This window comes from Scardinius erythrophthalmus, assembly GCF_964197995.2.
Source record: "Scardinius erythrophthalmus genome assembly, chromosome: 19".
Lineage (NCBI taxonomy): Eukaryota > Metazoa > Chordata > Actinopteri > Cypriniformes > Leuciscidae > Scardinius > Scardinius erythrophthalmus.
Window position 1 is genome coordinate 23,123,163 of NC_138239.1, and position 23,510 is coordinate 23,146,672.

Sequence of the window (23,510 nt, forward strand, 5' to 3'; positions counted from 1 at the left end):
TTGCCCTTCCAGAAAAACAGATGTTTTCAAAGCATCGTTTTGCTTACTTGAAGGCAACCTTAGCGTGATATTGGCCTTTTTTTAGATAACAGCGTGGTTGTTGTGAGAGCACGATTTCATGCCAATCTGTATGCAAAGTCACGTTAGACCTAGCTTCACAACTCGCATAGTTAATGCTGCAGTTTTGCAGAGGGATAGCAACAGAAAGATGAATGTTGAAATTGTAATTTTTCGGGATATTTTATAGGTAAATACTAAAACGGGAAGACAGCGGGAAAAGAGCTCAAATGCGTGATAAACCCGGAAAAAACGGGAGGGTTGACAGCTACTAACTACACTTTTTTTTGCCGATTTTGTCCACATATTGGTCCCTTGCTTCCCTATTTAACGTATCCCCGTAAATTCCACATCCTTTTCGGGATTTTAACATCTTTTTTCTTTCTCCCAACTCTGCTTCTCCCCGTTGACTTGCTGTATGTTTACATTCGCGAGGCCATCAACATTAGTGATGGGTCGTTCGCGAATGAGCCGGATCTAAGAGCCGGCTCGCATATCTGAAGAGCCGACTCTATTTTTAAAAATATAGTCTATAGAAATTAAATCATTATGTAGGCTAATAATGAAATAACGAATGATTTTAATTGTATTTAAAATGATAGACTAATTCAAAGACCAACAAAAAAATAATTATATAGGCCTAAAGGCGCACACACATTTGTTTCGACTGTCTGGTCAGCCTCACATTCTGTTCCTGTCAATCATACACGTGATGTCAACCAATTAAACTGCATGAGGGTGGGCCGAGCCAACACATACACACTCGAGATGCGGATAAACCGCGGATCGGGCGGATGATGTGACGTAAAATAATATTTTAATTAAATTCGGGCGGGTGGCGGTTGAACCAGTCAAATGAAAAAAGTTTGCCAAAACCTGCAAGCTATGAGCCCAGCTGTCAGTACTATTGGATGAGGCCTAAACGTCTCGTAGATGAGACTGCCTGGGTTATTTTGTTTCGATATGAATTATTATATTTTAAAACAGCCAATCGTAGCCTACCACTTGTGGAATAGGCATTTAAAAGAGAGATAGTTTATGGTCTGATGACTCAGAAATGACATCGTGCAATTGCAGCGCAAGATGTTCAGAAGAACACAAGCGCTAAACTTCTACAAGCTCAATAACATCCATACAATTTTAAAAAAGAAGGTAAGAAAAATAGTCATAACTTTGCCCATTAATTAGATGTGCAAGGCAAGCAGACACGTTTTTGGGTTGTTATGGACAATTAAAAATGTGAATATTCACGTTGCACAGTTGTGTGATGGACTTTCAGCGAGTTAAAACATATTTTTAAAGAGCCGTTTGTGAGTCAAAAGAGCCGGCTCTTTTCAGTGAGCTGAGTCAAACGAGCCGGCTCACGAAAAAGAGCCGGATTGCCCATCACTAATCAACATGGCCGCCACGCCAAGTATGACGTCACGACGCCCAAGCCCTATACGCCTGCTGGCTGTGGTATCTAATAAATAAATATTATGGTAAGTGCATTATGAAAGACAATCAATGAAAGTTATTTAGATGCAAATTAAGGCTATGTCTGGTTAAACAGTTATTGTGTGATTTCGTTTATTGTGCTTTGTCAACTTGAAGCATGAATTTGAGAAAGAAAATCATTTTTGGAAGAAAATGCACCACATACTTTTGTCAGTGATATAAGTTAACGTTATAGCTAAAAGATTGTAAAAGCTTTTCAGTTCACCCTGCCTAATTGTAGTTGAAAAGTCAAATTAAGCTTGGTTAATGATATACTGTGACTGATCAAATAAACTACAGCATCTGGAATATAACTCCCATGTGTTTTGCAGCATTTAAAATTTTAGTCGTGTTATGCGAAAAAACACACATAAGAAATTATTGCTGACAGCACTTTTATTTTCAGATACAGTTTTTTCTTTCACACAAAAACACAACAGTAAGTGTCTTACAATGATTTTAAACACTTGTTTCCTTGTTCTTTGTCATAATCACAAATGATGTGTATGAACACCGGTAACGTTAAGCATTAGCCTCGATAGAGACGTAGATAGTAGTCGTGTCTCCTTCATTGCGTATTTTTATATTATAATATATCCCTCCACTGCATACTGTAACCCTTTTTGCCTCAATCTGGAGGATATCGCGGAGGTATTGCTCCAAAAAAGGTCACTGACACGCACGGGTATACCTCTTTCCGTCATGGCAATCTGTCGCGCTGGTCGTGTTTGACCATTTGTTTGTCGGACGTAGCAACAGTAACTAAGGGGGGCGGGGCTCGGCGAAAGGTCAATTGTCAGGTATAAAATCGCAATTCACTTTTTTCATTTGTTAATTCTTTTTTTACTCTGAAGCAGAAACAGGCTTTCATCTTTCAATAATGTCAAATTTAAAACATTAATTTATTTATACCACTCTAAAAAACACAGGGTTAAAAACAACGCAATTTGGGTAGGCTACATACTAGGACAGAAATTGTTGGGCTAATTTTACCCAGCAAATTTGGTTGTTTATTAAACCCAACAACAATGGGTTGATTTTATTATTTAATTTTATCTATAATACTCGCTTATTTTTACTTCATACAAGAATGAGTGATTACAGATTAAGTTAAACTATCTAAACTTGTGTACTCAACACAACCACTGGTTTGAATAACTTACTTTATTTTCGATATAGCATAGGCCTGTATTATATTTTAGCCTACAGTAAAGTATGTAGTATATAGGCTATACAATATTTCCTATATTTAAAATTATTTTACAAACATTAGAAGTAAAAAAAAAATAAACATTTAGAGGTAACTCACGTGTAATCGACCAGTCTCTGTTATCCCGTTTCCACCGTAACGACGCTGCCTGTTTCTCGTGCCGGAGTTGGTATCGGGTTCGGCGGGGGAACTGCTAACTTCAGACCGCCGCCCGCCTAGCGTTTCACTAGCCGAAATATGCTGTGACTGACTCCATAACTTGCCCATAAACAAACAGTGAACAGCTCTGAGGGCACATTTAACATTCAAAGTAATTAGATTTAGTATATATCTTTATTAGGCTACGAGTAAAATTGTATTTTATGCAAGGCACCACCAGGCGTTTCCATCACGCGAAAAGACCGATGCCACACTCGTTTAGATGACTCACATCGCATCCCTTTATGTTGCTTTGCATAAAATTAAATGTTTTTACAGCACAGTAGGCTACAATTGTATAAATAAAATAAACCGTAGCCTACACAAACCTGTATTTACCGAAGAAATGCACCAATTCGATGCCAGAGAACTACTCTCTACAGAGGATACAAAAAGTCCGCGATAAATAACTCAACCGCTGGGTTGTTACGTTTGACCCAGGAGCAAGGTAACACAAAAAATAACCCCCAAACACAGGCTAAACCCAGGATTTTTTTAGAGTGCAATTGTAATTTCTGAGTAAACGCATTTATGCCTCCTCTGTGCAGCATTAAACAATTTTAAATTAATCTTATTTTGGTATAAGTGCCACTCCAGCTGCAGATGGCAGACAATGTCACAAATAATGCACTGCTACTGCAGAAAAGATCACTATTTCCTTTTCAAAACAGAAACGCTCTCTTATGATATAAAAAGCACAGTTTCTCAAACTGTACCAATTTCCTCCCACTTAGTCAATGAGAGATTGTTCTTTCCTTTGGGTATATGAGATAATTCCAAAGGTCAGGAGTTAAATCACTGTGTCTATCTTGGTTAAGTCTTTTTTATTACATAATTGAGTTAGTTAATTACATTTTGAAGGCCTGCCAAGCTCTGCATCCCACATGTATAGGTCTGTAAAAAGTGAAATTAAGAACTTCTGGGGCACTTGAGGTGCACAGAAAGCTTGTCTTGGTAATCTAAATTCAAATGAGAAACTTCAACAAGAATAAATACTGCTGAACAGAAATACTGTAGTTGCAACAAACAATCTTCACTTGAAATATCACCTCTACACAATGCTGCACCCTGGCCAGAATCCATTTAGGTGCGTCATCTTGTAGTTCCCGAGAAGAGAAAAAAAACTAAATTAGCTAAAGGGGGTGGTGAAAATCAATATCTAGTTCATTCTCCCCTACATAAAGTTGTGTAATTCACTCACACACTTATAATTACATGTCTTTCCTGTCTGTTGCTCGTACAGTGACCAAATTCAATAAAACTCAGTGACTTACACCTTTGCTTTTGTTCATGGTGACACCTTCAGTACAAGTGTAATGCAGGTGAAATTGATTTATCTTGAAGTTGCTTTTGAAGCAACTAAACAACTGATGGTTTGGCGGTCAGTGCTGTCAATGCTGAAATGTAGACTACATTCTCATCTGTGCTTTATTTGCTTGAGCAGGAAGCCACAGAATAAGGTTATTATTCTTAAAGTGCTTAAATGCTGAAGCTTTATAGTCCTTTCTATTGTTTGGAATAATGTGGTGACTGCTTAACCAGCATGCATCACAGCGGCTCAAATCCTCCTCCTCTTCTCTATTCTGCCCCCATTACGCCACAAGCACTAATTCTAGCTTCAATTACTACAGATGATGAGTTTTGCTAATGAAGTACATGCAAATGCTAAGTCTGTCTCAAATTCAATCAAAAAGTACCTTTAAATATAGTTTATTAACATCACACATATGATACATTTTTACATCAAAATCTAGTTTAGATTATGTGAGTGATAAAGTACATTCAGACAGTCATTATCAAAAAATAATCTTACCCTGAAGGAGATTATTTTGCAATAATGACCTTCTGCCTGTACATTATTCTGCCCATTACATGGCTAATTGCCAAATAAACAAATAAATTGATCATTAAATACTGAACTGAGTTGAAATTATTGTATTAAATTAATGTATCTAAAGCTTCCATAAAGAAAACAGTCCATTACAACTTATTAAACGAAGTCGCCCAGCAACCAACTAAACACTGCGACAATATAACATAATTATTTTATAATAAACTATGATTAATCTGCAATCAAGTTATTTTCTATATGGACTAGGTAACATATTTAGCTCTAATGTGACATTCTAAGCTCAGGGGGTCTTATTCCAGTTCTTCAAAAACAATGCTTTCATTTTCTAGCTGGGGACTCTTGAGCTTCTAGCCAGATTTCAAAGGGTTTATGCTCACCATTACCATTCTAAAGTTGAGTCTGAAAGTTTAAGAAGTTAATACTTTTATTCAGCAAGGATGCATTAAATGTCACAACTGGTGGTTGTAGATAGGCACGCGACGATGAAGATGAATGTCAAAGTAAAGTTTTTAATAGATAATCCAAAAGGCAAACACAGATCAAGGCAGGAATAGCGCAACCACACGTATACATCGAGACTGGACAAAACTCAAATGAAACACAAGGACTTAAATACACAGATCAAATAATGTAACTAATGATGAACAGCTGAACAGAATGACTAAATCAAATTAATAACTATGGTGACAAACTAAGGCAGTAAAACGGCAAACAAATCCAAACATCATATAACCCTGACAGTACGCCCCATCCCGAAGAGGAGTGACCTCGCGCCGACAGAGGAAGGAGGAGGCTCTGGTGGAGGACGGGAAACCAGGAGGAGTGAAGACTGAGAAAACAAAGGTGGTGTAGATGGTGGGTGGAGCCAGGGAAAAGCCCGGAGCAGGGGAAGCCAGGTGGAATCCCAGAGTCCAGCCAGGATGGAAATCCACGGCGGCGGCAAAGGAGGGAGGAATCATGGCGGGAATTTCCTTGGCGACGACTGACAATGAGCTGATGGCGGTGGAGCGCTGGGTGCAGTTGGAGAGCCGGTGTTCCGGTGCGACACCGTAGGCTTCGGAGGCCGTGATGAAACTGTAGCGATGACCCCCCGAGGTGGAACCGGGATACCGGAGGGCTGAGGTTGAACTGGAGTGACTGAGGTCTAAGGCAAAGCCGGAGGTAGGTCGGAGCCAGATGGAGCTGTAGGGATGGAGAGACAGAGCACAGCAGATGTCTCGTAGGTCTGTGGCGTAGTCATGTCGACGTCTACCCGAGGCGGAGCCGGCAGGCCGAGGGAGCCCAGTGGAGCCAAGGGGGGGAGACGCGAAGGTGGAGGAGTCAGGGCGACGGGCTGAAGAGGAGTGACGGGATCAGCAGCTGGAGGCGGAGCCAGGGGATCCACTCAACCAGGGGTAGGTGGCTCACAGAAGACCCGAGGTGAATCCAGATCATTGTGAGGAGGCTGAGGAGGAACAGAGGGGCTGTCGGGAGACAGCGGAGTCTGGGTAGAAGGACTGCTTGAGGTTTTGAGAGGAGGTGGGAGAGGGAGGCTGTGGGATCCATAGATTTGAATCTGAAGCGTCTGATTCGGGTGGGATCAGGGAATCATCCTCTCCAAAGTAAAAACAACAGTCTGCGGTGGGCTCAGGCTTCGTGTCATCTCACATGGTGGTGTCTGGCTGGACTCTGGGTTGGGAGTAGGGCTGGTGTCCTCTTCGGGGCTGACGACAAAATCCAGTCCATTTTGCACCAGCACCCACTCCAAATAGGTAGGGTCGTCCTCCTCACTCCCACCGTTCGCTGGGAGGCGTGCCTTCACCTGCTCACTCAGGCTGGCATGGAAAAAGATGCCGAGCAAGTCATCGTCATAGTACGTAAGGCAGGCCAGATCTAAAAAGTCCTGGGTATAATCTGCCAGCGAACGGTCCATCTGCTCCAGGCATAACAGTCTTATTGCAGGCAAAGCCATGGTGAGGGGGAAAATGAAAGAAAAAAAATACTAATTAAAAAAAAAAAGCCACAAAACATCTTTTCTTGGTCCAGTCTTCTGTCACAACTGGTGGTTGTAGATAGGCATACGACGATGAAGATGTAAAGTTTTTATTAGATAATCCCAAAGGGAAACACAGACACAAGAATAGGACAACCACATGTATACATAGACAAGACCAGACAAAACTAAAATGAAACACATGGACATAAATACACAGATCAAAAAGGTAACTAATGATGAACAGCTGAACAGAATGACAAAGTAAAATTAGTAACTATGGTGACAAACCAAGACGGAAAATGGCAAACAAAGTCCAAACAACATACCCTGACTTAAATTGATCAAGTCAAGTCACCTTCATTTATATACAGATTATCAGTAATAAACAGGCAAATAACAGAATCAGTTATAAAAATTCAAGTGACAGTGAATACTTTTGTTATAAATATTTTTGTTTCAAATAAATGCTATTCTTTTGAACTTTCTATTCATCAAAGAATCCTGAAAAAGGTTTTCCACAAAAATATTAGGCAGCACAACTGTTCCAACATTGATAATAATAAGCAATGTTTCTTAAGAATCAAATCAGTATTAGAATGATTTCTAAATCATGTGACACTGAGGACTGGAATAATGATGCTGAAAATTCAGCTTTGGTCATTATTATTAATTATTATTATTAATTATTATTCATTTTAAAACAGCATTGAAAATGAATGCTATTTTAAAATTTATTAAAATAGAAACCAGTTATTTTAAATTGTAATATTTAACAATATTACTGTTTTTACCGTATTTTTGTAAAATAAATGCAGCCTTGAACTTCTTTCAAAAACATAAAAAAATCTTACATACACTACCCAAACTTTTGAATGTTGTATATAGACATAATTCTGAAGTTATTCAGGCTATTTTTATTACAGTTGGTTTTTGATTTTGAGTTTATTAGATTTGAGTCACAAAAGATAGTGCTAATGATGCTTGAACAATCAGAGGAATTCCAGGAAAGTCTTTGGTTTAACTAATGTATATACACACATACTGTTGTGCCAAGTTTTGCTTCTGTGACTTATTTTCTCTCTCGCACCATCATCTCTTTTCTCTACAGACTGCACTTCAGCTGTTCTCACACTCCGTGATGAAGACTCCACTGTGGACGCTGCTGTTGCTTGGACTGTGTAACCCAGCATGGTGTGACTGCCAGAGGGATTGCCTCTTCTGCAGCCAAAAACTGCCTAATGAATATGCCTTCAACAATTTGGTAATTCCCTACAGTTGCCATCACTTCCCATATAGAATATCACAAATGAGATCTCTTAAATATCTCTCCTAGACAGCAATAAGATTAAATGGAAAGCATTTGGAAGAATTTTGAATCTTCAGGAAAAAATACTTCAGTGATCTCACATATTTCTTGTCTCACTTTCAGAAGAGATCTCAATGTCACAGATTGTGTTCACATACAAACATCTGTAATCAGAGACTTAATAAGAGCTCATATTGTATTCTTATTAAATCCTCCCAAAACTAAATCATCCATGTTAATTTTAATAGCTTTATGCTTTTATAGACTAGGCTACTATACGACAATAATTGTCTTCTTTGTTTCTATTGAAATTTTTTCTTCAAATGAGAAATGTGCAAAGTTGATCCCCAATTAAGACAATTAATTCTCATGCATTCTCATACTATAACAGAAGAAGAAAAAAATCCCATACGCTTACATTCAACGATTTATCCAAGACATATCTAAACCGGAATATCATAGAGACCAACACCCAAACCACAAAAGTAACGTGCTAAAGCACCTTAGGAACCACTCAAAAGTCAGAGGCATATTTCTTCAGAATATGTAGAAGTTTTCTTTGTTACTCTTCCCAGATACAGTTTCGTTCATCTTATTTAATTTTTCTGTACTGTTCAAGATCTTTGGCCTCAACTGTATCGAATTTCCCCGAGACTCGTCATTAGTTGACATAATTATAATGATCATAACAGCGGAATGTGGCTGTGCACTGCAGCTGATTATAGCTCCGAGGAGAGGAGGACACACTGTCTGATTCATGTCAATAAGACGCATTTGCGGGGGCAGAAGTGCTAATTTGGTTAAAGATGGACCTTTGACTCAAAACAGCTGGGGTGATTCAGTTATCATGTTGTGTAATTAAGTAGAAACACAATAACATAATTTGGCAAGGCTGCTTGCGGAAACTGATTGGCCTGAGTAGCCCTCCATCGTTACGTAGGCTCTCCCTGAGGTGTTTTTTATTCATTTTCAGCATGAATGACCATATTTTTCTCTCTGTCTCTCTCCCTCTTTCTGGTCACTAACAAACTCCCTCGAAGTCAGACTTTTAAATCGAAAAGGTTAATTGATTGCACCGAATTAGGCTACATGAAAAAGAGCTCGCGCTCCTCCCACTTTTTAAAGTTTTAAAATACATTTTATATATACTATATATTTATATATATATCTTACATATTCATATTAAAATATGCGAGGGTAGTGTGTCGTGACCATAGTATAGACTGTAAAAAAAGGTCGTGACTCGTGACTTTAGTTGCTCAGAACACTAGTTTAGCTAACTGGGAGACCATCTTAAAGGGATAGTTCACCCAAAAATGAAAACGTTCTCATTTCTTACTCACCCTCAAGTTGTTCCAAACCTGTGTGAGTTTCTTTCTTCTGTTGAGCACAAAAGAAGATATTTTAAAGAATTTTGTTAACCAGACAGTTGACTGCACCCATGGGCTGCGTCCGAAAACTTCGGCAACGACTTTGCCTGAGCACGAAGGTTCCTCACGAAACTGATTTCGGACAGACTTCTGAGGCAACGTAACGATTTAATGATCTACAGCAAAATAGAGTGAGTTTTGTTGAAAATTAAGTGAATATTTATTTGGCTACAATAGTAATTTCTCGACCCACAACTTTCAGAAGCCATCTTTATTTTTCTAGCTCAACTATCACAGAATGGAAAGCACAGGATTGTGGGATATTAAGGCAGCAATGGATACATGCTGCCTTCAAAAATCGATCAGATGAAGGTAACTCAGGAGATACAGCATTTATCAGTTTTCGGATGCAGCCATGGATTTCCATGGTATTTTTTTTTCCTACTATAAGTCAATGGCTACTGTCAGCGTCCATTTATTGATTACCAGCATTCTTCAAAATATCTTCTTTTGTGTTCAACAGAAGAAAGAAACTCATACAGGTTTGGAACAACTTGAGGGTGAGTAAGTAATGACAAAATTTTTGGGTGAACTCTCCCTTTAAATAAGCTAAGACCAGTCAATGGATAAATTGTGTTGAAAATAACTTTACAGACATTCTTCACCTCTGAGTGTGTCTGTGTTATTAAAGTATATTGATGTTGGAATGTGTGTGTCTTCTTTCAGGTGTGTCTGGTAGAGTGTCATGGTAAACTTTCTCCAGGCGACACCTGGGAGATGTGTCGCAGGACCATTGTGGAGCAGAAACCAAAAGCTTCATTATCGGTTGGAGGTGCCATGCTGAAAAGAGCAGATGAAGAGGTGGACACCTCTCTGCCTGTGGACCAAGATGATGGGGAGTTTTCTGAAACCCTCCAGAGGTTTGACCACATAACACGGGCTTTGGAAATGGATGATCAGGACCGAGATATGCAGCTAAGTAAAAAATACAAGTTCCTGCAACTACAGTCGGCACAGGAATCCGAGGAAGAGCGAGATGGAGCCAACGAGATTGAAGGTGACGAGGAGGAAAAAGCTGCCATCCACCTAATCAAACGCTTTGGAGGCTTCCTCAAAAACAAGTATGGCTACAGGAAGTTCATGGATCCTGGCAGGTCTTTGCAAAAGAGATATGGGGGTTTCATAGGCGTCCGCAAATCCGCTCGCAAATGGAACAACCAGAAGCGTTTTAGCGAGTTCCTCAAGCAGTATTTGGGCATGAGTACTCGAGCTAGCGAGTTTAATAGTATGTCTGCTGATGTCACCCAACAGAATGAGTAAGCTATGATCTTCGAAGCGAATAAACTTACCCAGCAAACCATTTGTTATGCTCATTCGAAAGATATCATGCACTGTTCTCCTCAAACACAAAAAGCTCTCATAGTGCCACACGGTTAGATGTGCATTTACTCATTAAAGCATCTAATCTGTGTCAAACAAAGCTAACAATAAGTATTATTAGCTTGAAGTTTGAAGAAAACTCTTCAGATTCAATTCGAGACATCTAAAGTTTGCATATGATTGGTATTGTATATGAAGGCCCCTGTAGTTTAATTATATATTGTTTTTGGTCTTTCCCTTTAATTAGTGCCCAATTAAGACCTAGACTACCAGGTGAGGGGAGATCTTAACCAATTAGTGACCTACTCAATCAGTTTGGTTCAAGGTAAAAGAGAAAACCTGCATACACTAGGCCCTCCGTCCGTGGAACCGGTTTGAGACCACTAAAAACTTTACTCGATTCAAATCCATCTCCTCTACAACACTGCCACCTATTGGTCAATGAGAATTCCCATAGTGAAAACTCCAAATTAAGGCGATATGTTAGGTGATTACTAGGCACAAAATAGAACGATTGAAGCAATAGTTTTTTTTTTTTTTTAATTGTCATGATGACACTCAATGTTATGTCGTTTTGAGCTCCAAAATCACCATTAAAATCTAATGAACCTATGAGAAACAGATTTTAAGTACGTTTTTAATTATCACTTATCACCTAATTTTTGCTTTCAAATCTCAAATCAAACCAATCTCAGTCACGAACCAATTATGTTTGGGAAGTGATAACAGATTAATTGTCTGTCCTTAGCATTAAATATATTAGGCTATATTACTTCAGAATTAATATGGACAATTTTTTTGGACACTTTTTGTCATTTTTGGAGCTAAATGGGCTGTATAAATAACTAATTTGCTTTCAACCAAAAATCATCCTGATCTGAGCATTATGTTAATCATATGAAAATTAAGGCTATGTTTTTAAGAAGAAAAAAAAAAGTAAGCATGAAGATCCAGCCCTAACTCATAAACATAAGCATCACTCGGCTTAAAAAGTACAAATGGGAATGTACCAATTAATTCGAACTAGCCACCAATTTGCCAAACCATAAAATAGTTACGAATTGCCATGAGATTGTATTGGGAAAATAGCAGCTTGAACAATCTGTTTAACATCTCCCTTTAGTGTTTTAAGGAAGAAAGTACATAAAATGGGTTCTGAACGACATGAGCATGAGTAATTGATGATATAATTGTCATTTGTGGGTAAACTATCCCTCTAAGGGGATTAAGGAAAGCTAATCTGTGTTTACTGTCTGTGTTTAAATAAATAAAGCCAGATTCCAGCAAAGACTCATCACTGTAATATGCCAATACAAACATAAATTCTGTCATGCACAGTTTGCTTCCTCATAAGAGTGGGAAACCAAAAGCTTTCATTTTATTTTTATTTTTAAGCTGTCAAAGTTTATTTGAATTTGTGCATATGAAATGTAGTATTTTATGCAAACATTGCTGAGTCATGCTTTCCCCTTTATTCCGAAGATAAAAATCAGATGTTCACTACACGAACTGTACATAGTAAAACTGAACTGTCAATAAAATAGTTTACTATTTTCTGTGGCTTGTCATGCAGCACATGATTGTGTCCTGAAGTATTTTGTTCATCATTAATTTCAGTCTAAGACAATGTAATATTTTATACCTGTTCACCTCATTGCAAACTGAAAGCACCCCACCTTTTCATTTTCAAATATTAAAATGCAACACTTGCTGTTGGTCATACTTGTTTGCACAAAAGTTTATTTAAAAAAGGCATGAAGCAACGTACGATTCATGAAAAGAAATTATCTACTATACAGATCTCAGACAGTTCAAGACGTTTCATAAAAGGAAATACTTTGGAGGTACTTTACAAAAATGTACAAAAATATTGTTCTCCATGAGGTTCATTGACTGTCTCTCAGACTAGGATGTTCTTACACAGCTATGACACTGGCTGTTGGAAATGCATAATAACTTCCGGAGATCTTCAGGATAAGATACATTCAGTTTTAATGATGTCAAAGCATCAAGCTTTGCAAAAAACGGAGTTGAGCTACATATAAAAACAAAAAGGAAGTGTTATTCGAAATAAGAAAATATTTGGACCCAGTATTAAGAATATGAACCAATCAAACAGTTGGTTACAATGTTCTCATAAATGGTCAACAGATATTTCACATAAATGGTCAACAGATAATTTCACATTATCTTGCTGAGATTTTCTTTGGCAAGAACACAGACCAAACAAACGAACAGCAGGTGAGCGGACTGGGCCGAGAAGCACAAAAGTAACTGAATAAATTGGATCAGATCATGCAAGTTTACACAAATACTTCCTTAATAATGACACGACAGAAAAGTGAATCGTCTCATTTCACAGAAGTATAACCTGTGACATACACCGATAATGACGACACACGATTTAACACATTGCAGATATCAAAATCGTAATACAAAATCCTGTTTTCTTCCCATTTCCTTTTCAAAAGTTTGTCTTACAACATTTTACACTGGAAATCGAAGAAGGAAACTGCTTATCAGCAGGTAAACATGGCATACATGAACATAAACGGTATATGATATTGAAACTTTACTCTGCTTTCTTGTTAATCTACAATGGACCGTAAGCTGCCAATTTTGCACCTGAAAGCATCGGACTGCAGTAAAGACATCTCTCCTGTCTCATTTCAGCAATTAAGTCGGAATGATAAATTAACTTTCCATCCGTGTCTGATGACAACAATGTTTAAACCACATTAAACAACACGCATATACATTAAGTATATGGCTGCTTACTGCATGTAAAAGGAAGGCAACACTTCATCAGTTCTTGATATGATGCAGGAAGACTGCGGGAGTTGTGGGGCAGAGGCTGTCCTTTTTTGTTTTATCATTTTTCCAGCACCAACATGGCTCCTTAGCACATTTAATAAAACGCAAAACACGTATTCGTGATAAAAAGTAGAAAAAGTTAAGTCTAAAGGTGCTCTTTTGGTTTCTTCCAACCATAGTTCCAGATCAGTTCCCCTCTTGTGAGTCTCTGTAAGGTTAGTGTTCCGTTTCCAATTGAAAGAAGGATTCAGTCGAGGAATCGCTGACAGGCCTTTTTCCAGCGGCAGGCGGTGCACCACTGGTCTCGGTGTTCAATGCCGTACACCTTCCGGCATTTCTTGGCTTCGCCCCGAATCCTCCTGTTAGTAGAAAATAAATTCAGAGTTCAATTTGACATCTAATCTGAATGCAACAAAACTAATGAAATGTTATTCACAACACTATGTCATTATGTCATTTATACTACGGTTTAAGATTGGGGTCAGTAAGATTTTTTTTTTTTTTAGAAATAAATACAAGGGTTTTTTCAGCAATGATGCATTAAATTGATAAAAGTGACAGTTTTACATTGTTACAAAAGATTTCTATTTCAAATAAATGTTGTTCTTTCAAACTTTCTAGTCAAAGAATTATGAGTATCACGGTTTTAAAAAAAAGAGAAAAATTAAGCAGCACAACTGCTTTCAACATTTATAATAAAAAGCAATGTTAAGCATGTTAGAATGATTTCTGAAGGATCATGTGACACTGAAGACTGGAGTAATGATGTTGAACATTCAGCTTTGCATCACAGGAATAAATTCCATTTAATTTTTTTATTTTGTATCCAATCAGAAAAATAGTACTTGTGATTATCACTGTTTTACAGTATTTTTGATCAAATAATTGCAGCTTTGTTAAATCACAAGAGAATTTCAAAAACATTTGTAAAACCGACACCAAACTTTTGAACGATAGTGTGTTTATTAAATATTTGGCTGAAAAATAAAAGAGTGGGTAGTTTTAATTTAACAGGATTTTATAGTAAAATACTAAGATGTTGTTGGTTACTATTATTTTCCCTTGCACACCCAACCGTGGATACGTCAACAGAAAAGTAATTACAGGTACAGAGAAGAGTATGAAATCAAGCCTTTTTTTCAGTATTTTAAATTGCACTCATTGGCCAATAGGGCTAAACAGCGTCTGATTTCAATTTCAAATTTTTTTTTATCAAACTAACTTTATAAATGAAGATTGACTAAAAGAGACAATATATAATATATGTATAATTATTGAAAACAATCCAATCTCACCTGGAAGAGCAATGGTTTCTTGGAGGTGAAACACTGGCAGGATGTGGCCTGAAGGTGGCGTTGTTATTCTGGAGCCACTGTTCACCAACACTAACTGAACGACGGCGGAATGGTGAGGCCTGGTGAGAGAGGGAGGGAGAGAGAGAGGGAAAGAGAGAGAGAGAGAGACACACCACTATTAGTCACAGAATGACGCACTGCAGGTTATATTACTGCACTACTCAGCTGTACAAACAATGCATCAGTGCAGTAAAACCGTGACAAAAAATATGCAATAAGAAATGATTCATTTCAAAGAAATATTGTTGATAAAAACCTTTGACTGTTTCTAACCAGCAAGATCAAAATACGCAGATCACATTATATTTACATGATTTTTCAACCTAGTGACAAGCATGCGTTTAGACAAAGAGAACACATTGGCCTGAACTCCACTAGATGGCAATGCAATACCATCAGCATCTCTTGTGGGCGGAACAAAGGACACACAAACAACATGGGCATGTCACTCCCATTTCCAGTGCGAAAACACAATGTATTTGAGACCATGTGGTGCTTTGTATATTCCTCAGAGAAAACATTCATGCATAAACCATCCATTACCAATAAATATTCACAGCGAAAACGCCTCTTTAAAGACGTCTGTGCTTTCTTTGACCTTGTAGATGATAATGGAATCAGTCAAAGAGTGTAGTCGTAAAGTCACTCCAAAGGGAGTTCAGTAAGTGCTTTCTGAACCCCCTGAAATGCCAAGATTGTAGTCTTGAGTTCTCTACTGGGAACTAACACGTCAAAATGGCCCTGTTTAAACCTGGTATTAAGATGTGTTTTGGTTGATCGGATCACAAGTGGATTATGCTAAATACAGGTGTAAACGGGGTCTTAAACGTTTTGAGCTTGTCCGCTTTCATCCACTTCCAGAGGTAGTCGAAAACGGTAGTGGACAAAAGAGTCCGATTAAATCACCAGGTGTAAACGGGAATGTGTCTCCCTTGTATACTTGTGATTCGATCGAAGAAAATGCATCTTAATACCAGGTGTAAACAGGGCCAATATTCCTTATTTAAATAACTCCCGTTCAAGGCATGCGCAAAAACAGGCAAGGGGCGTGACATTTCCAATACACGCTCGAACCTCGAAGCGGTTGACCAATCACAACACACTGGTCCAGCCGACCAATCAGAGCACATTGTGCTTTTCCAAAGGAGGGGCTTCATAGAGTTTGGAAATAAACAGGGGGGCATTTCCTAAAACCATCATTAGCCAACTATGGTCGCAATTTTCGTGGTTACCAACATCGTTCAACGATTTGGCGATTCTCGAAACCATAGTTCCAACGAACATTCGCAAAAAGCATCGCAATCTAACGTGGTTGGAACTACAGCTCTCAAACTGTAGTTAGAAGCATAGCTTCTTGTTAAATGACGTGGACTTAAATAGATCATGCTCTTGGGCACAATAAATAACCTATCATTCGATACATTTTATATATTTCATTCTATTTAAATATATTTCTAATATATTTTAGAGAGGCAACAATCAGTACCATTTTTAAAGAGTGCACATGTGCGTAAAATGCGCAAGGGAACTCCAGAGTATGACGTATGAGGGAACCCTCGATGAATCAAACATCATATAAAGCAAAATGAGATGACACCTAATGACTGCTTCACTATTTTTATTCCATGTTCGTTACATCAGCATCTCGGAGATCTCAAATAGATTAATTAGCATTAGCAAGTTATTTCTCCTTCACATGCGCGTGACGTCATTAACGACAGTCCTATATTGTTGAACCAATGGGGTTCAAATGACAGAAGTGCAACCATGTCAGTACGTTTTTTCTCAGGAAACAGTCATGACAAGTTGGTTAGTTCCTCCAACGATGCATCATACTATGGTAGTTTATCAGCGAGTTACATCGTTGTACGGGAAACGCACCCTAGTGTTACTGACAGACTGGTAGGAGAGGTGCTGCAACAGTGCAATGCGTTTTTTGAACAGTCAAGCATGAAAAAACTCTTCTAGTAGACTCCGAAAAACAAAACCAAGACTTTGTAAAAGATCATAATATGGTCTCTTTAATAAAAAATAAAAAATCTCACCTGTTTGCTCTGGTGAACTGTGAGAGGTGGAGTCCAATGACAGGACACAGGAACAGAAACTGGTTTACACGGAGTCACAACTGGAACGGGTGGATGAGCCTAAAGAATCAACATCAACATATTAAACAATCGTCCACGTTTCTTCATTTAGGACAACATGCAAACGGCGACATGTGACACCAATCAGATCTTTGATGGCACTAAAAGCCCTCAAGGGAAACACTGTGTTCAATTACATCACAACAATGTAAAGCATCTCACCTGGTAAGAGTGCTCAGTATGGACCTGCCAGGAGCTGCTCGGGGCCGACTGGCTGAGCGGGCTGGGATGGAGCATCTCCGGGGTGGAGGGAGAAGGGGGCCTGTGCCGGCTGGGACTGCACGGGGAAGCGCAGGAGGGCCGGGGTCCAGCAGGGGGAGCTGTCTGCTCCATGTCCTGATATACTTCAGTGTAGTAGAAGTCTTCTTCTCTTTGTGAGTGCTCTTCACTTTGTCTGCAGAAAACATAACACACAGTGTGTTTACAATCTAAACGTCTCAGATTGCTGCTTTCATTGGCTAGACACTTCTGGGAGACGTTTGGCAATTGTGATGCTTACCCAAGATGAGAATTTCGGATGTGACGTTTGATGCCTACTACTGAGGTCAGTATTTTTCCACATTTTGGCCACAAGCACCGATATGCTACTTTTACTGAGTTCTACAGGGTGAAAAACAAGACAATTAATCTACACACTCCATAAAAATAACACCTCATGTATTATACAGTATATAAATTCAGTTTGCAGTGTACCTTGCGTTTCCTTGGCGTTGGCTCATTAAACAACATTTGGTCCAGTTCCATGTCCAGGCCTTCATCAACGAGAGGGGCGCTCTTGTCCAACTCTACGACGGGTGGGGATGGGGCGGGGCTTCCGTTTCCATGGTCGCAGCTCCAATATCCACCATCAGACAGTTCGCCACCACCATTTTCCACTCCACACAAAGCTAATACAAACAGAATAATAGGTTGACTGAGTTATGCTTTATCATAAAATCCCTTTTCCCAAAGTCAAATTCAAGCATTTTTCAAGCATTTCCAAGCTTTTCCAGCACCTTACAACCACTGGTAAATTACGTTTACATAAGTACTTCATCACATTAGAACAATTAATATTAATACAAAATGTCATACAGTACATAATATAATATAAAATTATTACCGTTGAAAAGTTTGGGGTCAGTAGAGTTTTTAAATATGAGCAAGGATGCATTAATATGCATTAATAAGCAAAATAATTATTTTGAACCTTCTATTCATAGAAGAATACAGAACTGTTTCCACAAAAATATTAAGCAGCATAACTGTTTTCAACATGAGCAGCACATCACAGGAATAAATTACATTTTCAAATATGTTAAAATATAAACAAGTTATTTTATAATCATATATTTATATTATAATATAAATTATAATCATATTTCACAATATTACTGTTTTTACAGTCATTTTGATCAAATAAATGCAGCCTTGGTGAGCATAAGAGACTTGTCAAAAACATTTAAAAATTCTATTTTATTTCCCCCCCCCCAGAAGTCTCAGTTTAGGCAGTAGGACCTTATTTTATCCTTCAGAAGTTATTAAAAATGATGATGACATGCAATCCTGTACAAGTGTAAGACTTTGTTCCACTAGCCAAAACTGTACGTGCAGTTGTTAGGGATTTTTTCTTGGTGACTAACGCCAATCTAAGCAAGCGTTGAGTAATCTCAGCTGGTTTATACCAGATTTGTACACTGTGCCATTGGTTTGGTAAAGCATTTATGAACGTGCAAGGTTAAACTAACCTGGAGCTACGCTCCCCGGAGCTGCGTGTTGGATGACTGGACTGCACGACAGACTTGTAAGCACCATTGCAGCCATAATCTCATCCATGTCCACTGTCTCTGGTCTCCTGCAGTGTTGAAGTAGAGTTATAAGGGAGTGCTCCTCGTTCAAAAAGTCAACATTCATCATTCTGAGATCTATAACAAGCCATACCTTCTTGGCACATCAATGGACGAGGAGACTGAGGAGTTAGGACTGGACGTGGGGTTTGTCCATACATCTTCCAGCTTGCGATGAACGTGCTGGTTAAGCTGGGGCAGGAAGATAGACACCTCATTGTCCACGTGGTTATGCTGTTCTACCACACCTCCACATTCTTGTCCTCCGCAGTGCACATACACCTGAAGCATATCAGGAAAAACACCATGAAGTGGCTGCGTGCTCCAGTGTTTACATTGTGTAGTGCATCTCACTCAGAATACCAGTCATATTTTGATTTACTCTACAGCAACAAAGACATTCATGTTTACCTTCTGTCCAGGGTAAAGCTTGCTTCTGTGAAGCCCACTTTCCGGGCATCCATGGGGCCCCGTTTCTGTCAGGCCGTCCGCTGAGGAGCCACACACCAGGGTGCCCAGTGGGGAACGCTTCCCAAGCCTGGTTTTCGGTACCATTTTCAGTTCCTCGCACCTTGAATCTTCTCAACTGCTTTGATGAACTCCTGATGGAGATTCAGCAGCGCTATTCAAGCGAAGGACAGGAAGCTGTTAAGAGGAAACAAACAAATGATTAATGTAGTTCGGGTCACTCAGCACATCTTGTTGCCAGAAAGAGAGCCTGATGTTTTGGCCTCATTTTATTGTGTTTATATCAGGAATAGGCCATTTTTTTTTTTTATCTCAGTTAGACACCCTGCTCTCTAGATATCAGTATCATTGAAAATGGAAAAACCCATAACGGTCAATCACTAGTTTTAACAAAGCAAAATAAAGTGTTTATTTATAACATAAAATCATAAACATGATTTAACGAAGTTATAAATGTATAGCTAGATATATTAACCTTGCCATTTACAAATTCAAGAAATAAACAAAAAGACATGTTACTGGTATATATGTACAAAATATTAATATTAATCTCAAAAAATGCTGTCAACTGTTGAATCTGATCAGTGAAATCAGCATGAGTCACCATCCTTACGTGAAACATCCGGCAACTAAGTGTCAAACTATTAAGACATCACAGGACGAATGACGCAAAATTCGAAGTTTACGTGCAACTGTGCAGAATGACTATGAGTCATTGTCAGCACATAATGAACCATGCAAAAACTACTTTAACTGACGCAAGACATTAAAACGGTTATGGTCATGCTACCCTTTGTAACCTCAGAATGTTCACCCAAGAGTTTGGGGCACAGAGGAATTGGTAATTACTACAAAACCATTATTACCAGCTGCAGTCTGGTATTAAGTTTCCTCCGTTCCAGTAAAAGGTGATTCAGAGTAATTCCAACTGATTGAACCAAAAAAACTCACTTGGTTGCCAAATACTACATATTTGGCAGCATGGGAGCAGCTTGAATTATTCTTATTTGATTATTTATAATATGTACAAAGCTAATACAAACAGAATAATAGAGGTGAATGAGAAGATAAACTTCATCAAAAATGTAAATCTCCTGTAAACCAATAGATAAGTGTCTAGCTAGATGCGAAATATATAACAACGGAGCAGAAAATACTGTGCAAATCATTAATATCATACAATATTACTACATACATATATATAGTGTTTTGAACTCTACTTGACATGTCAATTTTGCACAATATGCAGCGGTTAGATATAATGTGCAATATAGGCTACAAAGACAGATGTGAATTATAAAAATGGCTGCTGCTTGTTTTTTGCGCCTAATAATAACTTATTTATTCTAAAATTAGAAATTTGTGAAAAACAAAATTAATTGAAAAAAAAAAGTTTCCTTTCGAAAATCTGTTAAAAATAGAAGTTTGATTATAACTAACTGGGTGATTATAAGTTGGAGAATATAGTATGATGTAATGGTTTTTGGTACATGGATGTTCGGTATATTCAGAACTATTGATGGAAAGTCTTAACCGACCACTTTCTTGCAAAGAACCGGTTCTTTTTTTTATTTATTTTTTATTATTAATTATTTTACAAAGAAGAAACAGCAATACATTGAATACATTAACAAAAAATGAAAAATAAATATATATTTTTTTTAAATAAATAAAAATAAAAACAATAACTGCAAAGAACCGGTTCAAAAAGCGATTCGGATGTCCGATTACGTCATGTCGTAATTACGTCATCGCGTTTTCCCCCCGACACACCGGCGTGGGATATAACATGTTTGCAAAACATTGCAAAGAAGCCATAGGCACATAGTGCTGTTTATTACGGCATTATTAAGTGCTTACTGTGGTTTAATGTATCCGAGTTCATTTTGTTGCAGCCATGATTTAGCTCAACTTAGATTAAACTTAAAACCTAACTTTGCTTTGAGACAATCTCAGGGTGAGCAAGTTTTTACAGGTTTTAATACATTTGATTATTATATTAAACCAGCTCTGTCTCGTATTAACTGTCAGCAATCAAGTTATGAACGTTTCATTTATTCTGCTGTTCGACTATTAAAACAACTCGCATCGAACATCGAACAAGAGGTTAATAATTATTTGAAGAGATCCAACTCAAAAGATCCGTTCATTCAGGAATAACAGCTTATTCAGAACATGAATGACAACCATAGACTGTAAAAAATAGATGACAACGCGTGAGTCCCCGCATGCTCGCACTCGCAGCCTTCGTTGCAGAAGCGACGCGACGAGCACGCGCAGCAGGAGCAGATGATCCATCCATATTCATTGAAAGCGTTAAACGCAGTTTTTGCGAAAATGATCAGAATGGAGCAGCTGGACAGTTAATCTCTTTAGATGCTAAAAAGTTCGTTTTTGCAGATTATAAACACGAATTAATGAACCAACTGACTTTTTTTCCATTGTGCTTGGATTTTTTTTTTTTTTTTTTTTTTTACATTTCATATCAAATGCAAAAGTTCACAGTTGTGTAGATTTTGAAGCCGTATAGAACAACTAAAATAATATTTCTGCTAAAACGAAGCACATCGTCGCACAAACAAGCCATAAGTATCAAACATGATCATCCAAAAGCTTTTCACGTGAATTCACTGAAATAATGTACGAACCTAAATACTAACCTTACCTGCTATGTACTAACCTTAACAACGTAGTTTTTGTCTGAGAAACACAGCGCAGCAATAAGAAACAAAAGCATTAAAACAGAGAGAAAAACTTTCAATGAACACACGTACCTTTGCCAAATTTCAACACACCCCCTTCCCACTAGGCTCGCTCTGACCGGCTGTAACTTGAAAATGTCCTTTTTCAGAGACCAGAACGGCTTGTGTTTAGGTATTCAAAATCCCGGCCTGGATCTTTGCATTTACTGTAACCGTGTCTGTTTGATAAAGCACCAATGCCGTAAGAACACTACTATTGAAGCAGTCTATTCTCATCTACAGTCTTCGCTTTACATGACAAAGATGAGGTGATCTTCTGTTTGACTTTGGTTTAATCCGTATTGCTTCCGTCTTCACAGAAGTGAGCCGTATCAGAGGAATCCAGTGCCGGGTTTTCACCCAAGCGCCTTCAAGCGGGCTTCTGCTCTTGTAGTAAACAACCTGACCACGTGGTAGGCATGTCGACGCTCATTGGCTAAGCAGCGCTTTCCAAGACACACGCCCTACAATTCCAACTTGTTTACGCAGAAGTTGAGGAAGGGTCAAGAAACACAATGGACACACATAGGACACTGTATTTCATGCTACACCACTTTTTATTAAATCTCCGTGGCTTTGCATTACTACAGTAAAATGCATTTAAACAGGAACGCAAATGGACGCATTGTTGCTCACTGTGCAAATAATGATTTGAAATGTGGATTCCAGCTCATTTTATATTGTTAATGCTTTTTATTGCATAACACGAATTGTGCATTAAAATTGCACTCATTTAGCTGTCATATATATGTGTGTCTGAATCGTGCAGTATTTGTTTCTTTGTATATGGGTACATCGTGTACCTTGTAACTTTTGGCTGTATGCATTGATTTAGGCAGAGCTGTCTTCATGTTCTTTAACATCTCACACACATTGCGATTTATTTTCAAATGTTTTCCATAATTTATCTTTTTGATCACAATACGCTTTGGAAACAGAAACACACTTGTCTTATGATTGGTCTCGCATCCTAAACAAATCGATGAATTGTATTGGTTTACAATGAGAGGGTGTCAGTCTGTTTGTTCAGCTAACATCAGGCGTGTTATCTTTAAATGTACAAAACACATCTTAAGTTCAGTAGCTGTGTTTTCTTTTTCTTCTTTTTTTAGTAGCTGTTTTCTAAAGGGGAGGGCATGAAAGGGTTACATAATTCGAGTTCCCCCGTCCGCTGGCATCACCGCCGCACGCCATTGGTCGAGCGCTGTGACTCGCCTCCCCACGCGCTGCGCTCGTGAACCAGCCGAGGCCAATAAACGCGTACGTGAGAGAACGCACATCCTTCATCGGGCCAGAACATTCAAGAAGAACCTGCATTCTGCACGTCGGCCACAGATC

General features: G+C 38.4%; 2 protein-coding genes across 3 annotated transcripts; one reads left to right on the forward strand and one right to left on the reverse strand.

Moving 5' to 3' along the window:
- Positions 1–1,111: 1,111 nt before the first annotated feature.
- On the forward strand, positions 1,112–12,379 carry pnoca (prepronociceptin a). Its single transcript, XM_081347152.1, has 3 exons — positions 1,112–1,209; positions 7,877–8,029; positions 10,171–12,379. Exons 1-3 carry the CDS (start codon positions 1,141–1,143, stop codon positions 10,762–10,764), a joined length of 816 nt encoding a protein of 271 aa, XP_081203278.1. The 5' UTR covers positions 1,112–1,140; the 3' UTR covers positions 10,765–12,379.
- On the reverse strand, positions 12,218–22,534 carry znf395a (zinc finger protein 395a). Of its 2 annotated transcripts, none has more exons than XM_081347142.1 (10): positions 22,206–22,534; positions 19,375–19,608; positions 19,058–19,245; positions 18,865–18,971; positions 17,831–18,024; positions 17,637–17,737; positions 17,300–17,531; positions 17,039–17,137; positions 14,934–15,052; positions 12,218–13,997 (listed from the first exon to the last, which is right to left on the reverse strand). In XM_081347142.1, the coding sequence occupies exons 2-10, from the start codon at positions 19,516–19,518 to the stop codon at positions 13,886–13,888; spliced, it is 1,296 nt and encodes a 431-aa protein (XP_081203268.1). In that variant the 5' UTR covers positions 19,519–19,608; positions 22,206–22,534; the 3' UTR covers positions 12,218–13,885. The 2 variants fall into 2 exon arrangements, with proteins under 2 accessions (XP_081203268.1, XP_081203269.1); XM_081347143.1 differs by having other exon boundaries at positions 12,540–13,997; positions 22,112–22,224.
- Positions 22,535–23,510: the final 976 nt, after the last annotated feature.

Excerpts from the sequence above, each read along its gene's own strand:
- znf395a (XM_081347142.1), bottom strand. The coding sequence starts at position 19,518 with ATGGTACCGAAAACCAGGCTTGGGAAGCGTTCCCCACTGGGCACCCTG. Across the intron at positions 19,246-19,374 it reads AGCTTTACCCTGGACAGAAG|GTGTATGTGCACTGCGGAGG; the intron begins GTAAACATGAAT and ends GATATGCTTCAG. Across the intron at positions 15,053-17,038 it reads CAGTTCACCAGAGCAAACAG|GCCTCACCATTCCGCCGTCG; the intron begins GTGAGATTTTTT and ends CTCTCTCACCAG.
- pnoca (XM_081347152.1), top strand. The coding sequence starts at position 1,141 with ATGTTCAGAAGAACACAAGCGCTAAACTTCTACAAGCTCAATAACATC. Across the intron at positions 1,210-7,876 it reads ATACAATTTTAAAAAAGAAG|ACTGCACTTCAGCTGTTCTC; the intron begins GTAAGAAAAATA and ends TTTTCTCTACAG. Across the intron at positions 8,030-10,170 it reads AATATGCCTTCAACAATTTG|GTGTGTCTGGTAGAGTGTCA; the intron begins GTAATTCCCTAC and ends GTCTTCTTTCAG.